A 21,049-nucleotide genomic window follows, 5' to 3' on the forward strand; every position below is an offset into this window, starting at 1 on the left:
TGTTCTGAGTGGAACCTGTCCTGTTAAACCTCTTTATGGTCTTGGCTACCATGCTGCAGCTCAGTTTCAGGGTCTTGGCAATAGTCTTGTAGCCCAGGCCATCTTTACGTAGAGCAACAAATTTTTTTTTTTTTTTCAGATTCTCAAAAAGTTCTTTGAAATGAGGTGCCATGTTGAACTTTCAGTGACCAGTGTGAGAGTGATAGCGATAACATCAAATTAAACACACTTGCTCCCCATTCATACCTTAGTGGTGTACTCACTTTTGTTGCCAGCAGTTTAGACATTAATGGCTGTGTGTTGGGTTTATTTTTTTTTCTTTCTCGGTTCTGCTCAGCTGTAATGTGTTAGAAAAAATTGCTATTGCCAGCCTCAGCCTTCTGATTTTTTAAATTCTTTCTCATGTAGGATTAATGGAGGCATTGGAGCAGATTTTTTATTTTTGCGGCAGGTAGAGCTTGGTAAAGCTCTTTCTGTTTAAGTGTCTATGGCATGCTGGATATAGAGATGGGGGAGTTATGCAATAAACTCATCTTGGCTTTAGTGCAAGAGTCTGTCACAAGACTGAAGCACAGGGACTGAGCTTACAACACAGGCTTTTTGTGCCAGGTCCCATTTAAAAAAACAATGGTCTTTAATGCTTTTCAAATATAAATGTAAAATGCGTTAATGTAATATAATCTAAAGAGGCCTGTCGGTGTTCATTTATTGCACTATAAACGTTTTGTTCTAGTGTATGGCTTGCGTTGGTTCTATATTTTTGGGGGGCGGCCCTATTGATGCTGTTTTCGCACTGCTTATTGAAACCTAGTAGGCTCTCTGCAGTACTGATCATCTCATCAAGGCTGGGAGCAGCAAATTGTTGGTAATACTGATGAATTTTCTTTTGATCCGTGTAAAGTGCAAATCTTAATGATATATCCACTTTAACCCACATAACCACAAAATGTTGTCTCCTTAGCAACATGCAGTCCTTTTGCATTTTTTTTTTCCCACACAAGATCATTTGTGGTAACGGTGATATTATGGAAGAATGAAGATCTCTTCTGTGTTTCAGCAAGTGCACCATCTACCAGCATGCTTGATTAACTTGTACCTGAAAGAGTTTGAAAAAGCCCCTTATTTCAATAAAAGTGCGGAGGAGCCATTTATTTTTGACCATTCAACGTCTTACTTTTTCCCTTTGATTGGGAGGTAGATCATGTGCCGGACTTGCAGGAAGCGTGCGTAGTGCTGGCCAGTGATGGAAAAGTCTGGAATGGGATAATCGAGCATGTCAGATTGTGGGACAGAGGGCACTGTGTGGAAATTGTCAGGTAGCGACTTCGACAAGCTTTAACCGCTTCAGCCCCGGAAGATTTTACCCCCTTCCTGACAATTTGGCACTACGTCTCTTTAACTGACAATTGTGCGGTTGTGCGACGCTATACCCAAACAAAATGTGCGTCAAATAACAAAAGTACAGCGTATTTTTTTTACTTTTTGGTATAATAAATATCCCATATGTATTCTTCATATTTTTAGTAAAATCGCAATAAGCGTATATTTATTGGTTTATGACTAAGTTATAGCGTCTACAGATAGGCGATAGAATTATGGCATTTTTATTATTTATTTTTTTACTAGTAATGACGGCGATCTGCGATTTTTTTTGTTTTTTTTGGGACTGCGACATTATGGCGGACAGATCAAACACTTTTGACACATTCTTGCAGTACAGTAAAGGACATGGGACACTTTTTTATTATTATTTATTTTTTGTCTAGCCAGGCCAATTGTACAAAGCTTTGCAGCTAAAAGCCTGTAGTGTGTATCCCAATAGCAGGACCTCAAATGAGACACTAAAAAAAATACAAAAAAACATTTACATAGAATCTATTATAGTTTCCCTTTAGCCTTCTTAAAGTTATGAGTGTACTACTTGAGACGGTTGGCATGTTCCACCAGGACAGCATGCATTCTCACCTTAGTAAATGTACCTGTAGACACTACAAGGGTGTTGCCTTGTAGAATTTTTATTTGGCAGTCATTTTGCAGATGTGTTGCTGCCAAGGTCAGGTGTAGATGGAACAAGCAGAACAACGCAGGGAGCAGTTCTACTTTATTAGGATTCTGTTAGCTGCTTACTTTTTTCTTTTCTTTTTTTTTTTTTCTTGTAAAGTAAAATGTCGTCTTTTTCATTTTTGCACTGGTTAGATATGCCTGCTCAATGGTTTTGTGTATTTATTTTTATTTTTTTGGCATAGATGGTTTCCTACCCCCTGAGTAGCTGTAATTTGGCTACGTTTCCAGGGCTGTTCCACACAGAAGCTGACTAATCGTGGAGACAAACAGGAAACGCTGTTTTCATCTTTTTGTTTGTCATTTCCTACTTCTGCAGCGTTAAAATACATTTCTGGGATCAAATACATCAGTTACAGCCAACACATACAGGAACTGCTTTCATGTACTGTATGGCTCTGTCACTAAAGAAATGTCACCCTCTGCTGGTCTTTCTCTGCAAGGTCTCCCAATAGTTCAGTTACTGAGGATGCCGAGTTGTTAGGAATAGGAAATTAGTATAGGACAGCCATATTTTCTACCTGATTGAAGGAAAATGTCACTTTTGGGCATATTTATAAAACTATGACTAAGATTCACTGAACATGTATTGCAGGGTCACGAATCTCTATAATGTAAAATGCTTGCACTGGAAAGATACACCTGCAGTAAATGTTTGGTGACTGTCAAATCTGCTGCTTTATAAATATACATTTTCAGTAAATATTGATCAAACAAGGTATTTTGTTTAAAGTTCAGTCTTTGAATTTCAGTCTGCCACTGCTACAAGTTAAAACTGCTACTGAAAGATATATATATATATATATATATATATATATATATATATATATATATATATATATATATATATATATATATATATATATATATATATATATATATATATATATATATATATATATATATATATAAAAAGAGATTTAAATACTATAAAAACAAGTAATTGTAGAAAAAATCACAAACAGCGCTGATAGTGATAGGTTCTAGCGTAAATCCCAAAAAGGAACCACTTCTACACTACAGAATAGAAGAGTGTGTCAGTAAGATAGGGAAAAGTCCATTGAAATAGTGTCCAACATAAGGAGGAAACAGATAGCAAACACCTTCCACCCGAATTCCTTAAGACACCACGTGGGACAAAATAAGCCCCCTCTGGGGTACGCACTCACCAAAAAGCAATAAATGCAAGGCGATGTAAAAGTTACTCCAGACTGGTACTACTCTTCATACAGGGTAATCAGAAGCATCTGTTATGAGTCTTCCAATCAAACCAAAAAAACACAGAGCAATGCCATAGCGTAATTCTGTTTTTAATGATAATGAAAAAAGAGCCCCACAACACAGATTCCCCTCAATCAATGCACGTACATGTAAATAAAATCAATATCGCATCATAGTCACCATCTCCAAGGACCGGAGTAGCGTCGTACTGGCCTGGTGTAATCTCGTGGGAGACAAACTATCCTGGTTCCAGCCGAGGCTCTGGTGGAGCGCATAGGTCACTTCCTGAGCGTCGTGATAAGCCACGCCCTTGAAAGCTACATATGCTTAGCAGCAGCTGTTTAGCATTTCCAGAGGTTCCATTGAGTTTGAAGCAAAACATTCAGCCTATCTTAATTTTGGAAATTGAAGTATATTTCTAGGTCTGTTCATGGTTTAAGTACATAGTACATTTCATGCATCAATACTGAGATTTCTCAGGTGATGATGGTAAAGGTGGACCATCCCCAATTTTAAAAAGGACATGGATAGGCACACCTAAGTTCCTTTAAAACAGGGAAATGTGTGAAAAATTCTATTTTTCTAATTTTAATGCAGGGTGTACATATTTTACCTGGAGGGGATTGTAGCTTTTTCAGCAAAGCTGGAGGAGGAGCAGCATTTAGGCCCCATTCACACCTGAGTGATTTTCTGCTTGTAGCTCTAGAACGCTTAACAAGCTCAATCCCATTCATTTCAGTGGCGCCTTTTCACACCTGAGAGCGTTGCCACCTGTATGTAGCAAAATGTCTGTAGCTCAAAACTACACAAACTTCTGTTAGGCAGATTGGAGTGTTTTTGGCTCTTTATTGGACTGCCTGATAAACATTCCACCTGAGCATTTTACTAGTGTTTTGTTGCATGTTTTCTGGCCAAACAGCAGCTCTTCACCCCTAATCCCCCCTCCCCCCTAGTGCTTTCTATTGCCTAAAATAAAAACACCTAAAGCTTGAATACACGTGTAAAAACTCTTCTAATATGCTTCTAAAACACTTGTATACACTTGCGAAACTCTTAAATAAAAAAGCCTGAAAATCGGTTTGCTCACGTGAGCGTAGTCAAATATCTAAACTGTTCCGATAAGAAAATCCCTCTCTGAAAAAAGACTCGTATGGTGCATGCTTGCAAAGTTGCCCTCTGTTTTTGAAATACAGCAACCTCAAACATGCAGGATGTATATGTGATGACTTCTCCTCTGCACCTCACAGTAGACAGCTCTGAGTCAAACAAACATAGATGATGCCATGATGATTCCTCCTTTATGTAAAGTGATTGTAAAGACATATTTTTTTTTCATAAAATAAACTTGTTATACTTACAGGCTATGTGCAATGGTATTGCACAGGGCAGTCTCTTACCTCCTCTAGTAAAGTCCCCCACTGGGCTGTCCACTCCACTTCTCCAAATGCCCCCATAGCAAGTTGTATGCTGTGCAGGCAAGTGTATAGACACACACAGCGCAGCTCTGCTTATCCTCACAGGATTTGATTGACTGCAGCAGCAGTCAATGGCTTCCACTGCTGTCTGCGTCCTGTGAGAAGAGGGAGAGAGAGCAGCGAAAATAGAGCCAGGTAAGTATATATGGGGGGTTAGGGCGTAGGTGATAATGGAAGGTTTTTTACTTTAATGCAGAGAATGCATTAAGGTTAAAAATCTTATGCCTTTAGAACCACTTTAAAAATACAAATACAGTTCATGTTTGACATCTGAGACACTTAAAGAGGTTGTAAACCTCCCTTTGTAAGTTGTACCTGTAGGTAAGCCTAAAATAGGGCTTACCTATATAGGTACTGTAAATATCTGCTAAACATGCATAGTTTAGGAGATATTTACAGTTTACTGCGTTCACTGGTGCATGCGTGTTGAAGGAACGGCCGCTCGTGACGTTTCTTCAGGCGAGTGTGCCATCGCGTAGCTCCGGTCAGTCACCGACCTGGAGCCTGTGGCCCCAGAAGGAAGACAGGCGAAGATGGATGTAGCCTGCAGCGGGAATGTCGGGGGCTTCGTTTGCAGGTAAATGTCACATAATGTGCTAGTATGCAATGCATACTAGCATATTATGCCTTAACTTTGCAGGGAATTAGAAAGGAAGAAAAACCCACTAGGGTTTGCTTCCTTTTTAAGGGACCATTTAGAATGTGTTCATGCATTTGACCTTCTTGATGCTGCTTTTGCATTTATATAAATTTGTATGAGGCAAGAAGCAGTTCAACCATGGGTTGAAGGAAAGGAAATCACTTGATTCTCCCATCCACACTCAGTGTTGATGGGGAATTTCCTCCCACTGCGCTATTGTATTCTGACAGATGGAATTTTCCCTGCCATCAGAATAAAATGATTACTACTGCTTTATATAGCTGGCGGCAGTAATCGTATGAAACCAAACCCGACAGGCTAGTTCTACTGAAGTCAGTCGATTGACTTCAGTTCAACCAGCCTGCCATTAGATGAATCAAAGTTAATTTGGTTCCTGCTGAACTGGCAGAATTTTGATCAGTCTATGGTCAGCTTTAGTCTGCTTAAAAATGTACACTGTGTTGCTAATTGATTAACTCTGTAGCTTTTCAGAATTGATCTGATCACACTTTTTTCACTTGTTAGACTAGAGGCAAAATATATATTTAAAGTAATAATGTAGAATAACTCACTTCTCCCTTTGAAAGGATTTTACCAGTTTCAGCAAAAAATATAGTCCTTCCTAACCCATGAAGCATGTCGGTGAAGGTTTTTACCTTGAGATCTCCACATGTATGGCTGCCCCCCCCCCCCCCCCCCAGATGCCAAGTAAGTACTCCTCCACTTAAAGTTTATCAGTAGTATCAATATATCGAAATTAAAGTCTGGTCTTTTCCGCTATATTGGATGAAGAACGCAGGGGAGGAAGACCAGAAACCAAAGTATATGTTGCTAGCAAACTAAGTATTATTAAAGTAATGTCCAAACGTTTAATACCACAGTGGTAAAATAAAAAGTTTCAGAGCCACACAGGACCCCTTAATCAGGCAGGCATGTGATAAGAGCTGGATACAGTGCAAAAAAACATTTAAAGTACCATCCATCAATCAAAAACCAGTATAGGAAATCACTCTTGTGTAAAGGTGCGGGGTCCAGAATATTGGGCGGGTATTATGGGGCTTAGTAAACCTACTTGGTGTCCTGGATTGCTCTCCACCCATTTGGGCACAGTTTTCAGATTTGCCTATTCTAAAAGGTGTGCAATACTATACCAGTTGAGGTGTCGCCTTCAGGTGGAGCCCAATCCCCAGGGCTTTACCACTGTGATGTGATTACTGATTAAATTATTGGACATTAAATCAATACTTGGTGTGCTTGCGATCTATAGTTTGCTTTGTGGTTTCAGTTGGCATTTGCTACAGTATACGTTTATTCTAGGGTTGTCCCGAAAAACCCCTTTTTTAAGACCGAGTACAAGTACCGATACTTTTTTTCAAGTACTCGCCAATATCGATCCTTTTTTTTTTAAACTGATGTAACAGCAGCACATGTGTCAGTATTTTTTTTTTTTATCTTTAACAATTTGTTTTAAATTTTTTACAATATATATATTATTATTTTTATACAATTTTTTATTTATAATGCTTCCTTTTTTTTTTTTTTTAAAGGTGGGAGACGGGACCGTGTCGGTGTGTTTTTTTTTTTTTCCTACAATAATTTTTTTATTCTTTTTTTTTTTTTTTATTATTATTATTCTTTATTTCTTTTTTTTTTTTCAGCCCTGTTGGGGGGCTTTGGTGAGATATCAGGGGTCTTAACAGACCTCTGACATCTCCCCTTTGGGACAGAGAAAGGGACTAGGGACACATGTTCCCCTGTCCCTTTCTCAGCAGCATCAGCTGCGCTGAAAATGAATGGCGTGAAGACAGTGTCTTCTCTTCATTCATAAACTGAAACATTGTAATCACAGTTTACGATGTTTCAGTTATGTGAATGGACCGAGTCAGTGATCACTGACTCTGTCCATTCGGAGCAGTAAGGAGCTGGATTTACTGGCTCCTACCCCGCTCTCCATCCTGACAGTTCCAGGGGGTGGAGGAGGAGCACGGAAGGGGAGAGAAATACGGCGGGAATACACAGCGGAATACACTATATAGCGGTGATTGGTGCCTGTAACTTCCCCATGCACTGATCACCCCTGACAGTACAAGTATCGGGTGAAGCATCGGGAGCATTTGCCCGAATACAAGTACTCAGACAAATGCTTGGTATCGGTACCGATACTAGTATCGGTATTGGGACAACCCTAGTTTATTCCATGACTTTTCCAGGAATGTGTGTGCTTGGAATATTTTACATGGTAGGAGGACCAGGGTGTACTAGGTAAACGCTAGAATCTTGGATAGTTTTAGGATGTACCTTCAAAACCATATGTTTCACATCTGGCTACTATAACCAAAAGCTTTCTGAGATTTTTTTTATAGCAACAGATGCACAAACTCCATGAATGTTTTCTCTCCCATGCAGTGGGGCTGTGCCTGCACAGCATGGGTTAACTGCCCATTTTGTCTATGGTCGCACTGAAAGGCAATACTTGCCCCACTCTCTAGAATACCACGCTCCCTCATGTTCATCGGTGGACTGTTCCTGCTGCTGGCATTCACAAGACCACTAGTGGAAGAGGGGTGCAGGAGCGGTGGGGAACCGGTCTTAAGCTAGTAGGATCGTCAGGTTAGGCAAGTATATCTCCACTCTGCAATCCCCTAGACAAAAACGAGCAGTTAACCCATTGTCGGGGGTGGGCTTCTGCTATTTATGAGCGTCTCTTTTCTTTCAGTGCACAGAAGCTGCTCAGCTGTTGGTCAATTACCAGCTACTTGTTTCCACAGTGACTCACCTGGTTACCATTACCTGCCTCATTTGTCCAGCCTACAGCCAGACCCTTTTTGCTATTTAAACAGCTTAACTCATTTCCTCTATGATCTCCAGTGTGTTTCTGTGTATGACTTGGCCTGGCTGACTTCTCTTCTGACACCTGTCCCTGATTACACTGACTTCTGGTTTCCTGACCCCGGCTCGTCTGATTACCCACTCTGGCATTTTAGTTTTTGACTATGTTCCTAAACTTATATTTTTATTTGCTATTTCATTTAAGATGTGATTTTTACAGCACTTTGTCTCCTCATGGTCTATGGTTTTGGGCAACCATATTGTGTGGGCACAACCCCACTTCATGGGGAAATTAACATTTTGCATTCTTTAAGAAAAGTTCACATGGGCATTAGTAAGCATCCTCCCCCCCCCCCCCGCCCTTTACATATTAGTGTCAGTTTTTTGTGTGTAAGATTTTGTTGATTAGGGCATCCGAGAATCTTTAGATATGCATGCTTCAAAAAGTTTGCTTTGTTGGTTGATGAAGGTTCCATGAGATCGGACTGAAGACACACACAGTAAAGTCGTCATTATTTTATAGGTGTTGTAACATACTCAGGGACAGGTGCGTACACACATTCCTGCGTATCTGTCAAATTTGAGGCTGAGCCTGTACAGCTGATGCTTGCCCATGGTCACTTACTATGGGCTGCCTGTACTCATTTTGGTGGTAGTATAAAATATAATAAAGATCTTTGGCAGCTAATCCACGTCCTGCTTTACAAATAGATTGCTTTTTTTACCTTATGAATTTCTATGCTAATTGCCAGATAACTGTATATGTTGACCCCTAAAGTCAGTGTTGTCTAGGGCTGTGTTTAACCAGCAAATGAGCTGCAAAGTCTCCACATCATAAAATTTAATCATTACTGATTGAGCTCATATTAACTGAAGCAGAGTTTGTCATTGATGTAGACCTTTACCTTCTTGACACCGATCCTTTTTTTTTTGTTTTACTTTCAGTTAATGGCACAAGTACTGCATCTGAAGCCAGTAGCACATCTTGCCATGAAGCTGCAGCACCTTCTGTAGGGACTCACATATCAGATTGCACGGACTCCACAAACAACACAACGGACATACCAGCAGCGGGCACATCAGAAAGCAGCACATCTGCTGCCGGTGCTGCAGCTGAACCTGTAAGGGCTACGGACTCAACATCGTCATCATCTGCTGCTGGCAGCTCGAGTCCTGAAGCAGCGAAAACCAGACAAGCGTCTGCTACTGCCTCTGCGGATCCTGTGAGACAGCAGCCCAGCAGCACTGCAGAGCCTTTACCACCTGGGTATGCGCATGGATTGAGCTTTTGTAGTTGGTTAATGATCCTTGAGCAGCCAGCTGTCGCATCTATTAGAGCATAGTCTGTAGTGCGGGAGCCCAAACCATCCTCTCGCTGTTATTTGACAGCTCTAAAGAGAAGCTGTCACAAAGCAAAGCAATCCTGTTTGATGTGAGATTTCACTCTTGGATTGCATACTAGTTCCATGGCATGGATGCAATTCACAGTGATACAAAGCAGGTAAAGCTTTACTGGCCAGGAATGAATATGCAACATAGAAGTTAGCTTCTTTTTGATACTCCCAACACGGCATTATTTTACCTTGTGACTGATTAAGAACATACAGTTGTATGGCTTAACTCGCATTGGATTTGCATAAAAAAGGTACAGGGACTTTTTTTCCCGCACCTGAATTAGATCGCATGGGTGTTCACACCCATGCAATCCGATTACTATCCGAATCTACAGTTCACACTGCCATCTGTGAATCGATCTGGGACATGTCATTAACATTGTATTGACACCCGTAGCAGTTCTCAGAGGGCAGTGTGAACTGCCTGCGGGAGAGATGCGATGCCGGAGTCCGCGCTGGAATCGCTCTGGTTTCCGCATTGATATATTGTGAATCCAGGATCTAGCGTGTTAAAACAAATTAAATAAAAATAAGCATCTACATGCTCTTTTCAAATATATATTTTCATAATATATTTATAAAATATTGTATTATAATATAAATATATATTTATACTTCTTACCACTTGGTTTTTACCATTACCAGTTTTTACTACTTGGTTTTTAACGTCTACATTTTCATTTTTTTTTTTTGTAAGTGGTGTGAGTAACTTCGGTCTATTATGATATTGCTATATGACACATGATACTATGATGATTAGCAATATGGAGCATATAAAGTACAGCATGACATTGAGTGGTGCAGAGCAAATTGGACAGTGTACAGAATGGGGCCGTGGGATGGATCCGAGTATACCATACACAGTACACTCTCTAATTTGGAGATAAAAGGACTAAATTTGTTTTGTTTTGCCAACATTCCTGTATAACACACACACTTCCAGTGGGACTTTGTAGACGATTATCTTTATCAATATTGGTTTAATACATTTTATTTTTTCATCATAAAAAAATAAACATGGTTGAAACGCATATAGTGGCTGACATTCTGTACATTATGGTCATTTTTGTTGCATAATATGCTCTGTAGTATACCCAAAATTTTAACCAGGAGGGGTTCATTGTTAAAGCTTCATTGTTGTGCTTGATGCCTCTGTGCATTTCCCAGAGCCGGGATACCTCCTGTGCACTTCGAACAGGGTCTTCTTTCGGGGTGCAGGTATACAATATAGTTGTCAAATGATGTAAGTGTATAAGACCACGCTGAGCTACCATGCCCGGTGTGGTCAGTTTTAATATGGAAGCAGAGGGACTGGCAGAAACCCAGGTATTTCTCACAAGGGTATCAATACAAAGATATTTAGATACTTTTGCATAGACATTGTACATGGTAAAGCAGGCACATATGAGGAATATGAAATGTTGGGGTAACATTCATTAATCTGCCTAAAACATGGGTCAATTTTCCTGATGTGGTGTTTAGTGGTTTAGGACAATGATTTTAGTTTCTTGTCCATTAAGAGACACAAAGTCTAAAAAGTGGTTTAGACTTTTCTCAGCATAGCTAAGTGAATGAAGGCTATCCTAAAATATTAGCAAAAAATGAAGGTATGTTAGTAGCAGGAGGGGGTTGTCCTGGGCTGCAGTTTCCAGTTTTTTTGGTTTGCCATTATCCGTTTCTCCTGTAGGCAGCAGTATAACCTAAAAGTTAATCTTCTGTCCCTTAGTGGACGAAAAATCTTTGTACGTACTTTTCATGAAATCCATAGAGGGACACTGGAAGTCTTTAACCTTTGGGTTATACTGCTGCCCAGTGGAGGATTGGACACTGGCAAACATAAATCTGTAGGCTGGCCAAGGGTATAGCCCCTCTCACTACCAGTGTGCCTCTGTTTGTTTGTTTTTTCTACAGACCTTGGAGGATGGATGTCTTCAGCTCTTCTGGGTGGTATATTGTCAAATTCAAGTGAACTTTGTTCTCTTTCCCAGCATACAGCGTTCAAGGTAGCGTCTCCCTAATGCTGCTTTTGTTGCAAAGAACCACATAGAACCTTGATTTTCAAACCGTTCCTACTGCCTACCTACAGTGACATTCGTCTCCTCCAGTCACTGACCCTTGCCTGATACCAGTTGTCTGCATTTATTGAGTACTGGAAGCCTTGCCTCTTACCCTGAGCCTGTGGATTGCAAAACTGCTTAGTGGCCACAACATTCTGATTCTAGACACAAGAGGAACAGTCCCACTTTATACAAACAAATTGGTGGCTGCTTGCAGCATGCCTACTGATGGTGCCTGAAGTCTTGTCCTCTACTCTCTCTCCTACCTGTGGAAAATTCCTTGATGCAGTTGGGTGAAGCTTGCTGGGCATGTACCTCTTTGTGGTCTGTTCCATATGTGGAGTTGACCATATCTCCACTTAATAAGGTGTCTACTATTCTGGCAAAAGATACAGCTGCTTTTAAGGACCCAACTGTTGGGTGGTTGGAAGCCCTGTCTGAAAGGAAAAACAGGATATGGGGAAGAGGAGTCCTGAGCAACTTGCCAAAGGAACTTGGTCATTGGAGGAATCAAATTTTCTGATCTTGGCGCTTCAAGTGATTTGGCTGCCGCTTCAGCATTGGACCATCTTGTTAGAGGACCATCTGATCTGGATTCAGTCAGACAATGCCACAGCAGTGGCTTAGAGATGGAACAGATCCTGTCCTGCGCAGAACTGCACATTCCAGCCTTGTAAACCATGTTCATTCCAGGTGTAGACAGTTTGGACAGTTTTCTTCCTTAACTGGAAGAGTGGTCTTTACAACTAGAGGTGTTCCACCCCTGTGTCATAAGCGGTGGATGCTAAATGTGGACCGCCATGTTGAGCAACAAACTGGACAGGTTTGTATGCAGGTGCAGAGATACTCTGGTAGCTCTGTGAGATCGGTACACACTAATCTATTTATTTCCTGTCCTGAAAAGTCTTCCACCCTTTCTCCCCAGATTCGAGATGTAAGGCATTCCAGCGAGACTCATAGTTGTGGATTGGTCCAGGCAGATGTGGTACGCTGACCTGGTAAGACTAGCTGATGCACTATGGGCCCTACCAGACTGTCTCCATTTACTGTCCCAAGGACCAATTAAAAGCCAGCAACCAAGAATCTGGATGGTAAACGGACCTGGCTGTTGAAGTCAAGTTCTAATGGACAGGAACATCTGAGAATGTGGTGCTTGGGCCTAGGACCACCTGGCTTCCAGATCGTTCATCAAACATTGAAGGTTTACTTCACTTAGTGGAAGTCTAGGGGCTTTCGCCCCAGAAGCTTCAGCGTGGGACAAATCCTTGTGTTCCTTGACCAGCATCTGGCAATCGGCACTATCAAGAGTTGGTTCCCCATGACCCAGAGTTATCTCAATCTGGCTTTTTCTTAGAAGCTGCCATTTCAACCAATTGGGGACATTAGTGTCCTTCTTGCACAGAGCAAGATGATCAGACTCAGGGCTTTCTTCTTGCCTAAGGTTGTTTTCTCCCTTTCATTGTGACCAGGACATTGTTCCCCAGTCTTTTGGTCCAGTTCTGGGTCATCAAATGTAAATTTTCCTTCATTTTCTGGTTGTGATTCAAGCTGTACAAGTCTGCCCCCTCAGCCACTTACTTCTTTCAGAAACACGATTCCCTTTTTGTTCCAAATAGATCCCAAAAGGGTGCCCTGGCTTCCCGTTTCACCATCTTTAGATAAAAAATTATTCATGCTTATGGTATGAAGGATCAGGTTGCCTCCTTTCTTTTTGATGCTTGTTCTGCTAGATTTTTGGGGATTTTCAGGCAATTGTTTCTCAGATTTGTTCTCTAATTCAGGTTTCTGCAAAACGGGATGTCTGCTTTTGTTTTGACCTGGTCTTGGGGAAAACAATATTAATCGGCCAATACAAATCCAGCACAACTGATGTTTCCCATTCGGTCATCCTGTCTACCTTGGGCATGGGCACCTAGTCAAATACAGTTAAATAAAGGGATCATTGACCTATATTGCTGGGTGCAATAAAGAGAACCTGTCTAAAAAAAAATGTGGGAAATATTATTGGTGACTTGTTTATGAAGCATTAAGCTCTGTGGCTGTCCACCCTATTCTTGTAGCTTTGCGTAGCGGGTCTCTGATCTGGAACAAGCAGGTAGCTGGTAATGTGTTGGGACACATGACCTGAACAATTATGTCAGAATATTGATGCCCGTAGTGAAGAAAGGAAAAGGATGGCTGCCCTGTAGCTAGCACTATCATAAACATATTGGACATTTTTATGTCCTGACAAGTTCCCTTTAAAGGTGAATTCCAGTACAGCTAAAATACACAGAACATACTTATGGGGGCACTCTCACCACCTGCCAAATAATTTAAAATTTTCTGCAGACTGTTTTTTGATCCAGGTACACTTGCCAGAGAGCATAGCCAGGTCTGGGACCTCTACTGCAGGTACAGCAGAACCTGGACACACGCTTGAAGACGGGGAAGAAGATGATTTACTGATGATGTCATCCCAATGGAGAAGCACAACACTGATGTCCTTCTGCCCTCTCCTCTTGCTCACTAGCAGTACATTACTGCTGAGCTTATCTGAACTCTAATGCTGGCCCTTCCTAATGTTGCTTCACAGGGAACGATAGAAGGCAGATCTAAAAGTTGTATGCACTTACTGCATTTACAATTGTATTTACGGTATATTTTTAATAGATATATATTTATTTATATTTTAGTTGTATAGTTATAAAAAAAAAAGTTAAAAATAATCTCTGTGCCTGGGGCTCAGCTTTACATCTGAAATTATATCAGAGTGTGCTTCATCATAAAAGGATAAGTGTATGAAAATGTCTGCAAGCATCTGTGTTCTCCAGAGCAACCAGTCACATTAATTCATTCTATTCGTATTTATTGTTACACCCTTTCACAGACCACAGCAGTTATATAATCGCTAAACTGGTTGTTTGTTTTTAGATGGGAACAGAGGAAGGATCCTCATGGTAGAACCTATTACGTTGATCACAACACAAGAACGACGACGTGGGAGAGGCCACAGCCTTTACCTCCTGGGTAATGTAGACAGCTGACTAACATGTTATACCATATATATTGATCTGCCGAAGTCTTGCTTCCCATTAAATTATATGTTCTACAAGATTTCATATAGATCCATTTTTATGCAAACCTAATCTACTTCTATAGTGCTTTGCAGTAGGCCTGTTATTGCATACATCTGCCTTGTTTTCAGTACTTTTTTTTTGTGGGCACACTGTGTGCAACAGTTCACCTGTTACTGAGCAGACAACATTAAAGGTGTAGAAAAACGTTGCTTCTTTAGGCTTTATTCACACAGGCTTACTGATCTGTAAACCTATGCCAAGAGCTGCCTTTACCTGCATTGGATGCACAGGTGTTCTTTGCAGCCTTGTGCAGGCAGCTTGTTTAAGGCCCCTTTCACACAGGGGTGTTTTACCGTCATTTTTGCGGCGCTATTCGGCCGTTAGCGGGCACTTTTTTTTTTTTTTTATTTCTATCAAAGAAACTGGCCCGCAGCAATTACAGAGCAATGAATAATATCATTACAACACAACATATACTTGGGAAGGGTTCTCCTGTAGGAGTGGTGCAGCATCAGTGACGGAAACCCCCGTACATTAAGAAATTATACCGCAACCCGCCGGGGCCAGCCACTTCTTTTTCATCTAAAGGTGTTAAAAAAGCAGGTTAGAAAAGGTAAAATAGGGTAGAAGAGAGTGGGCGAGATCGCCCAGATACAGAAAGGAAGAGGGGGGGGGGGGCGGCGCGGGAGGGCCCACAAGCCCGGGACCGGTCTCGCACCAGAAAAGGAAGGAGCCCTGTCTTCACACTATCAGCTAGGGTAGTTTCCTCGTCTCCACCAGAAAGCCCATATAAGGGCGGTCAGCGGGGGTCTAGGATGAAGGTGGGGGTGTAACTGGCTCAACCTCTCCCCTCAGCAGTAGTCCTTCATTGGAATACTTAAAGTGGTTCCAGAGTTGCCAAGTAATTTTATATTTTTCCTGTCTGTCCTGGTTGGTCAGGACCAAGTCCTCTAATCTGCCCACCTCGTCCACTCTTTTAAGCCATGTGGCGACTGTAGGCGGGTGTGGCGTCTTCCACAAGATGGGAATGCAGTTAGCGGGCACTTTTACCCCCACTAGCGGCAGAGAAAGGGTTAAAACCACCACAAAGCGCCTCTGCAGAGACGCTTTGCCAGTGGTATAGCCTTAGTAAAAAAAAAAGTTTTTTTATAAAAATGCCATAAAACTATCCTCTATTTTGTAAACGCTATAAATCTTGCACAAACCAATTGTTAAACGCTTATTGCGATTTTTTTTTTTTTTTACCAAAAATATGTAGAAGAATATGTATCGGCTTAAACTTAGACTGTTTTTATATCTTTTTTGGGGGTATTTATTATAGCAAAAAGTAAAAAAATATAGATTTTTTTTTTTCAAAATTGTCGCTCTATTTTTGTATATAGCGCAAAAAATTAAAACCGCAGAGGTGATCAAATACCACCAAAAGAAAGCTCTATTTGTGGGAAAAAAAGGATGCCAATTTTGTTTGGGAGCCACATCGCACGACCGCGCAATTGTCAATTAAAGCGATGCAGTGCCGAATCGCAAAAACTGGCCAGGTCCTTTACCTGCATAATGGTCCGGGTCTTAAGTGGTTAAAGCACATCCTCTGTAAATTGACAGAAATTAGGCTTGGTTCACACCTAAACCATCCACGGATGCATCTCGGTTGTCCGTTTCAGGGACGAATCTTTGCCTGATTTCGGCCCTGTAACAGAGCCAAAGACGCACAGAGGATCCGTTCACCATCTGTTTGGGTGATTTGATCCGATAGCCGTCAGTTGTAAACAAACAGGCGGTCCGTTTCTATCTGACAGCCCATAGAGGACAGTGGGCTGTGTCCGCGGCTGTTCAGCGGGGATCAACACAGAGATCGCCTGGTGGACTCTGTGAAAGGGGCCTAAATGACTTCTTTATCAACTTTGTAAAAACATTTATAGTTTATCCATGAGCACCAAGGCTCCATTTATACTTGTGCAACTTGTCATGCGAATTTGCACATGACAAGTCGCAGACATTCTTTTCAATGGCACCCGTTCAGATCGGTAAAACTTAGTCACAGCGATTTTGAAAACATGCCTGCACTACTTTGGTGCGACTTGTGATGCAATGTAGATCCAATAAGTGTAAAATCATATTAATTACACTGGAAATCGTGCGCTTTGGAGTCGTGCTAGTGTGAATGGAGCTTAAAAGTCCACAGTGTGTCTCAATTTGTGCTTATTTACAAAGCAGATGAGCCTTCCAGGTGCATGTCTTTTTTTAAACTGTAGAGATTTAATTCATCACCAATGAATGTTTCATGAAAGCCATATTTTACTGCTGTATAAATATGCCTCATAAAATGGGTCTAAACCCAAAAAAGAAGAAAGTTTAAATTGCTAAATCCATGTACCGGTATTTTAAACAATTGCTATGATGTTTTCCATCAAATAGGATTTACCGGTATATCTTTTATTTTTTATTCATATGCCTCCATTTTCTATGTGTGCTTATAAATTTAATGCAAAAACTGAAATTGGAAATGAAGAAATGGCATCCGCATGCAAATCTGCAACACTGTGTTTCTTGTGGCTTTCTCAAAGATTTCTAGCTGACGCAGAGCAGAAACACCAGGATTCTCTGTTACATCTGGTTTGATCTATGCTGGCTACATAGCTCAGTGGTCATAGGCTTTCCATACCTCCCCTACATATTTGCATAAGTAGAAAAGCACATGATTGCAATTAACTATAGTCTTTTGCTGGGATTTGCTTTTTTTGTTTGAATGCTGTATTTAGTAAAACATGTAATACAAGTCAAATATGTAATACAATATACACCCAGCAAGGGCACAATGGCAGCTGAAGTTATGCAGTGCGTCCCCTCACCAATTATACAAACAAATGACAACCACCCAAACCTATACTAGTCTGTGCATTAAGGAGCACATGGAAAGGCGACGCATGTTGAAAACAAACAAAAATTCCCAGCGTGCTTACCAGCTAGCCTGCAAAAAAAACTGTTGAGTTGGTGAGGGAACACACTAAATACCTTCATCTGCCGTTATGCCCTTGCTGGGTGTCCTGTTTACTTTTAAGGGTGGGGTGCCCTTTTATCTATCCATTACTATATGTGCTCCAACTTGGGGGGACTGCAGTACACTGGGGTTCCTTGATGTGGCCATTGCAGCTTACACATGTATTTGCAAATGTGTGCAACTATTCATGGAACAAGTGACTGTTAAAATAACAGGAGAAGTAGGGTTGAAATGGGGATAGAATCACCCTATTACACAACCTGTGCCTGGCAAATAATGAAAGTAGTTCCTGTAGAGAACTTTCTGTGAGAATTTGTTAATTTATGTATTTATTAAAATGCTTATAAAACAGCGCAGTCTTACACACGTGCCTCGATGCGCTGGCGGGATAAAAACAGAACAGAAAAGGGGCAAGGATTACATAACTTCCCTCAGACGGAAGCATCATCTTTATTGGCTCCCTCTAATGCTAAGAGGAATTGATAGAAATGACTCTGCAAGATGGTATATGCATAATATAAAATATGGATAAAGCAAAACGTGACACAAGTTTTCCAGGTATGCATGCTTTATTTGTAATCTACAATTTCAGGTGTTTGCATTTTTAATATAGAACGGCACGCAAGCATTTTTGCTTTTTAGTTGAAATTGTAGCAGTTATCTGTACGGGGTAAATCTACTACAGGAAAGACAATGCCTCACTTGACAAGCACTAGAGGATTCTCAGAAGTAAATACAAAACACAATTGTACAGGTGACACCAGTAACTTGGCTGAAGATCTGAGCCTTTTTTTTTGGTCAAAGATGTAGAGCTGGGCAGATGCTGCAGGCAATCAATACCTGGCTTAACACCAAGAAAAATGTAGAGATCTGTTTGGAGTTTAAGATCTGCCTACTAAATAACGGCTTTCAATTTTTATCCTTCAGATGGGAAAGACGGGTTGATGACCGTGGAAGGGTTTACTATGTTGACCATAACACTAGAACTACGACATGGCAGCGGCCTACCATGGAGTCTGTGCGGAACTTTGAGCAGTGGCAATCGCAACGAAATCAACTCCAGGGAGCTATGCAGCAGTTCAACCAGCGATACCTCTATTCGGTGTGTTAGGTCTCTTACAAGTTATCTGTGTACACTGCAGTTTGATGGAATGCTTTTGGCTTTTCATTGGTTACATTCCTAGGAAGTTGTAACTGTAGGAAATGCGACTTTTATTCTGTAGGGCACAGAAACGGGCTTAATCAAGAAAGTACCGCAAAGAACAATGATGTACAGTGCAGTAATTCAATGCAGCCTGATGCAATCATTCGCTAGTACCGTATAACTACAGTAAATCCAAGCTGTTCTCATCATTATGTCTCTAGGACTTCTAAAGTGATTCTGTCGCTTAATAACTAGCGACTAGAGCACCATTGTGTTGTGTGTTGCATAATTACAACAAATTTGAATAGTTAGTACTAGGAATCGGATCAAAACCAAATATTGTTTTGCTTTAAATCTGCTAAATACAGTCAGGTTCATCAAAACAAAAGGTATGCTAAGTCATCATTTGTTCTCTTTAGAAAATGACCATAACAGCATGCTGTTGAGAAGAACCCTCGGGCCCCTTTCACACGTGCGGCCGTTCAGATCCGCCTGTCAGCTTTTTTTTTAAGGACCTGAACGGGCGCTCCAAGTACCTCCCTTGGAGCGTCTGATGTCAGCGGTGACATGTCCACTGACATCCAATCAGCCCCGATCCTCTCCGCTAAAGTGTGACGGATGTAACCCCTATTTTGCATCCACAGTGTGCAGAGACGGACTAGTCATCTGCCGGCTCAGCGGGCATCAACGGAGCGATCCCCGCTGAGCAATCGGAGGTCAAATATTGGATTTGCACATGTGAAAGGGGCCTTGCTCTTGGTTCAGAAGCAATGGTCTGTCTAAAGAGTGACTTTCTAAGTCACTAACTTAACAAATCTACAAATTAGACGTTCTGGCTTTACTTGGACTGTACTGGTCTGCATTCAGGGAAAGCCAGCCAAACTAGACTTTTCAGAAGAAGGTCAGCAAGGGTAGCCTCTATGCAAGGTTAGACACTTTTCTAATATATAGTTATAACTATACAGGTGCCATAATTGATTTTGTTTAATTTTGGAAATTATCTTTCTTTTTTAAAGGGTTAAAAAGTTCTGTCATGCGACCATGTATCTTCTTCCTGATAGTGGGGGGAAGGGGTTACAGGACACTGTCGGACACATGGTCAGGAGAGTGGCGGCTGAACAAACTACTCAATGCGAGCATCCTGTGTTTTTGCACCTCTGAATGAGCAGCCAAAAGATAAAAACTGACCACACAAGCACAGATCAGCTTCTGTATGCTTTGTGGTCAGTTTAAAACTGCAGTCTCTACTGGCCCGGGTGGACAGATGAGTCCATTTGCGTTACTTTATCTGTCCCTGGGGGCCCTATTCCTCCCACTGACACCAGCGATGGGGCCCTATTCCTCCCACTGACACCAGCGACGGGGCCCTATTCCTCCCACTGACACCAGCGACGGGGCCCTTATTCCTCCCACTGACACCAGCGATGGGGCCCTTATTCCTCCCACTGACACCTGCGATGGGGCCCTTATTCCTCCCACTGACACCAGCGATGGGGCCCTTATTCCTCCCACTGACACCAGCGATGGGGCCCTTATTCCTCCCACTGACACCAGCGATGGGGCCCTTATTCCTCCCACTGACACCAGCGATGGGGCCCTTATTCCTCCCACTGACACCAGCGATGGGGCCCTTATTCCTCCCACTGACACCAGCGATGGGGCCCTTATTCCTCCCACTGACACCAGCGATGGGGCCCTTATTCCTCCCACTGACACCAGCGATGGGGCCCTTATTCCTCCCACTGACACCAGCGATGGGGCCCTTATTCCTCCCACTGACACCAGCGATGGGGCCCTTATTCCTCCCACTGACACCTGCGATGGGGCCCTTATTCCTCCCACTGACACCAGCGATGGGGCCCTTATTCCTCCCACTGACACCAGCGATGGGGCCCTTATTCCTCCCACTGACACCAGCGATGGGGCCCTTATTCCTCCCACTGACACCAGGGATGGGGCCCTTATTCCTCCCACTGACACCAGGGATGGGGCCCTTATTCCTCCCACTGACACCAGCGATGGGGCCCTTATTCCTCCCACTGACACCAACAAGGATGGGCTCAGCCATGTTCGCAGCTCCACTTGCCCAAGCTTGCTAGGATGCTGACTAATCACAGGCAGCGAGACATTTCTCCATCCGTGGCTGCACTGATCGGGAAATGTCTCGCTGC

At 41.9% G+C, this 21,049-nt stretch overlaps 1 protein-coding gene across 5 annotated transcripts in view; it reads left to right on the forward strand.

Annotated features, from left to right (window-relative positions):
• Window positions 1-21,049, forward strand: part of WWP1 (WW domain containing E3 ubiquitin protein ligase 1) — a 248,013-nt gene that overhangs the window by 179,512 nt on the left and 47,452 nt on the right. For all 5 annotated transcript variants that reach the window (XM_040354574.1, XM_040354575.1, XM_040354576.1 and 2 more), the window contains 3 exons: window positions 9,172-9,493; window positions 14,591-14,686; window positions 18,662-18,836. In XM_040354574.1, the coding sequence (XP_040210508.1) occupies window positions 9,172-9,493; window positions 14,591-14,686; window positions 18,662-18,836 (593 nt within the window). The remainder of the gene's footprint in view (window positions 1-9,171; window positions 9,494-14,590; window positions 14,687-18,661; window positions 18,837-21,049) is intronic.

Source organism: Rana temporaria, chromosome 5 (genome assembly GCF_905171775.1).
Source record: "Rana temporaria chromosome 5, aRanTem1.1, whole genome shotgun sequence".
Taxonomy (NCBI): domain Eukaryota; kingdom Metazoa; phylum Chordata; class Amphibia; order Anura; family Ranidae; genus Rana; species Rana temporaria.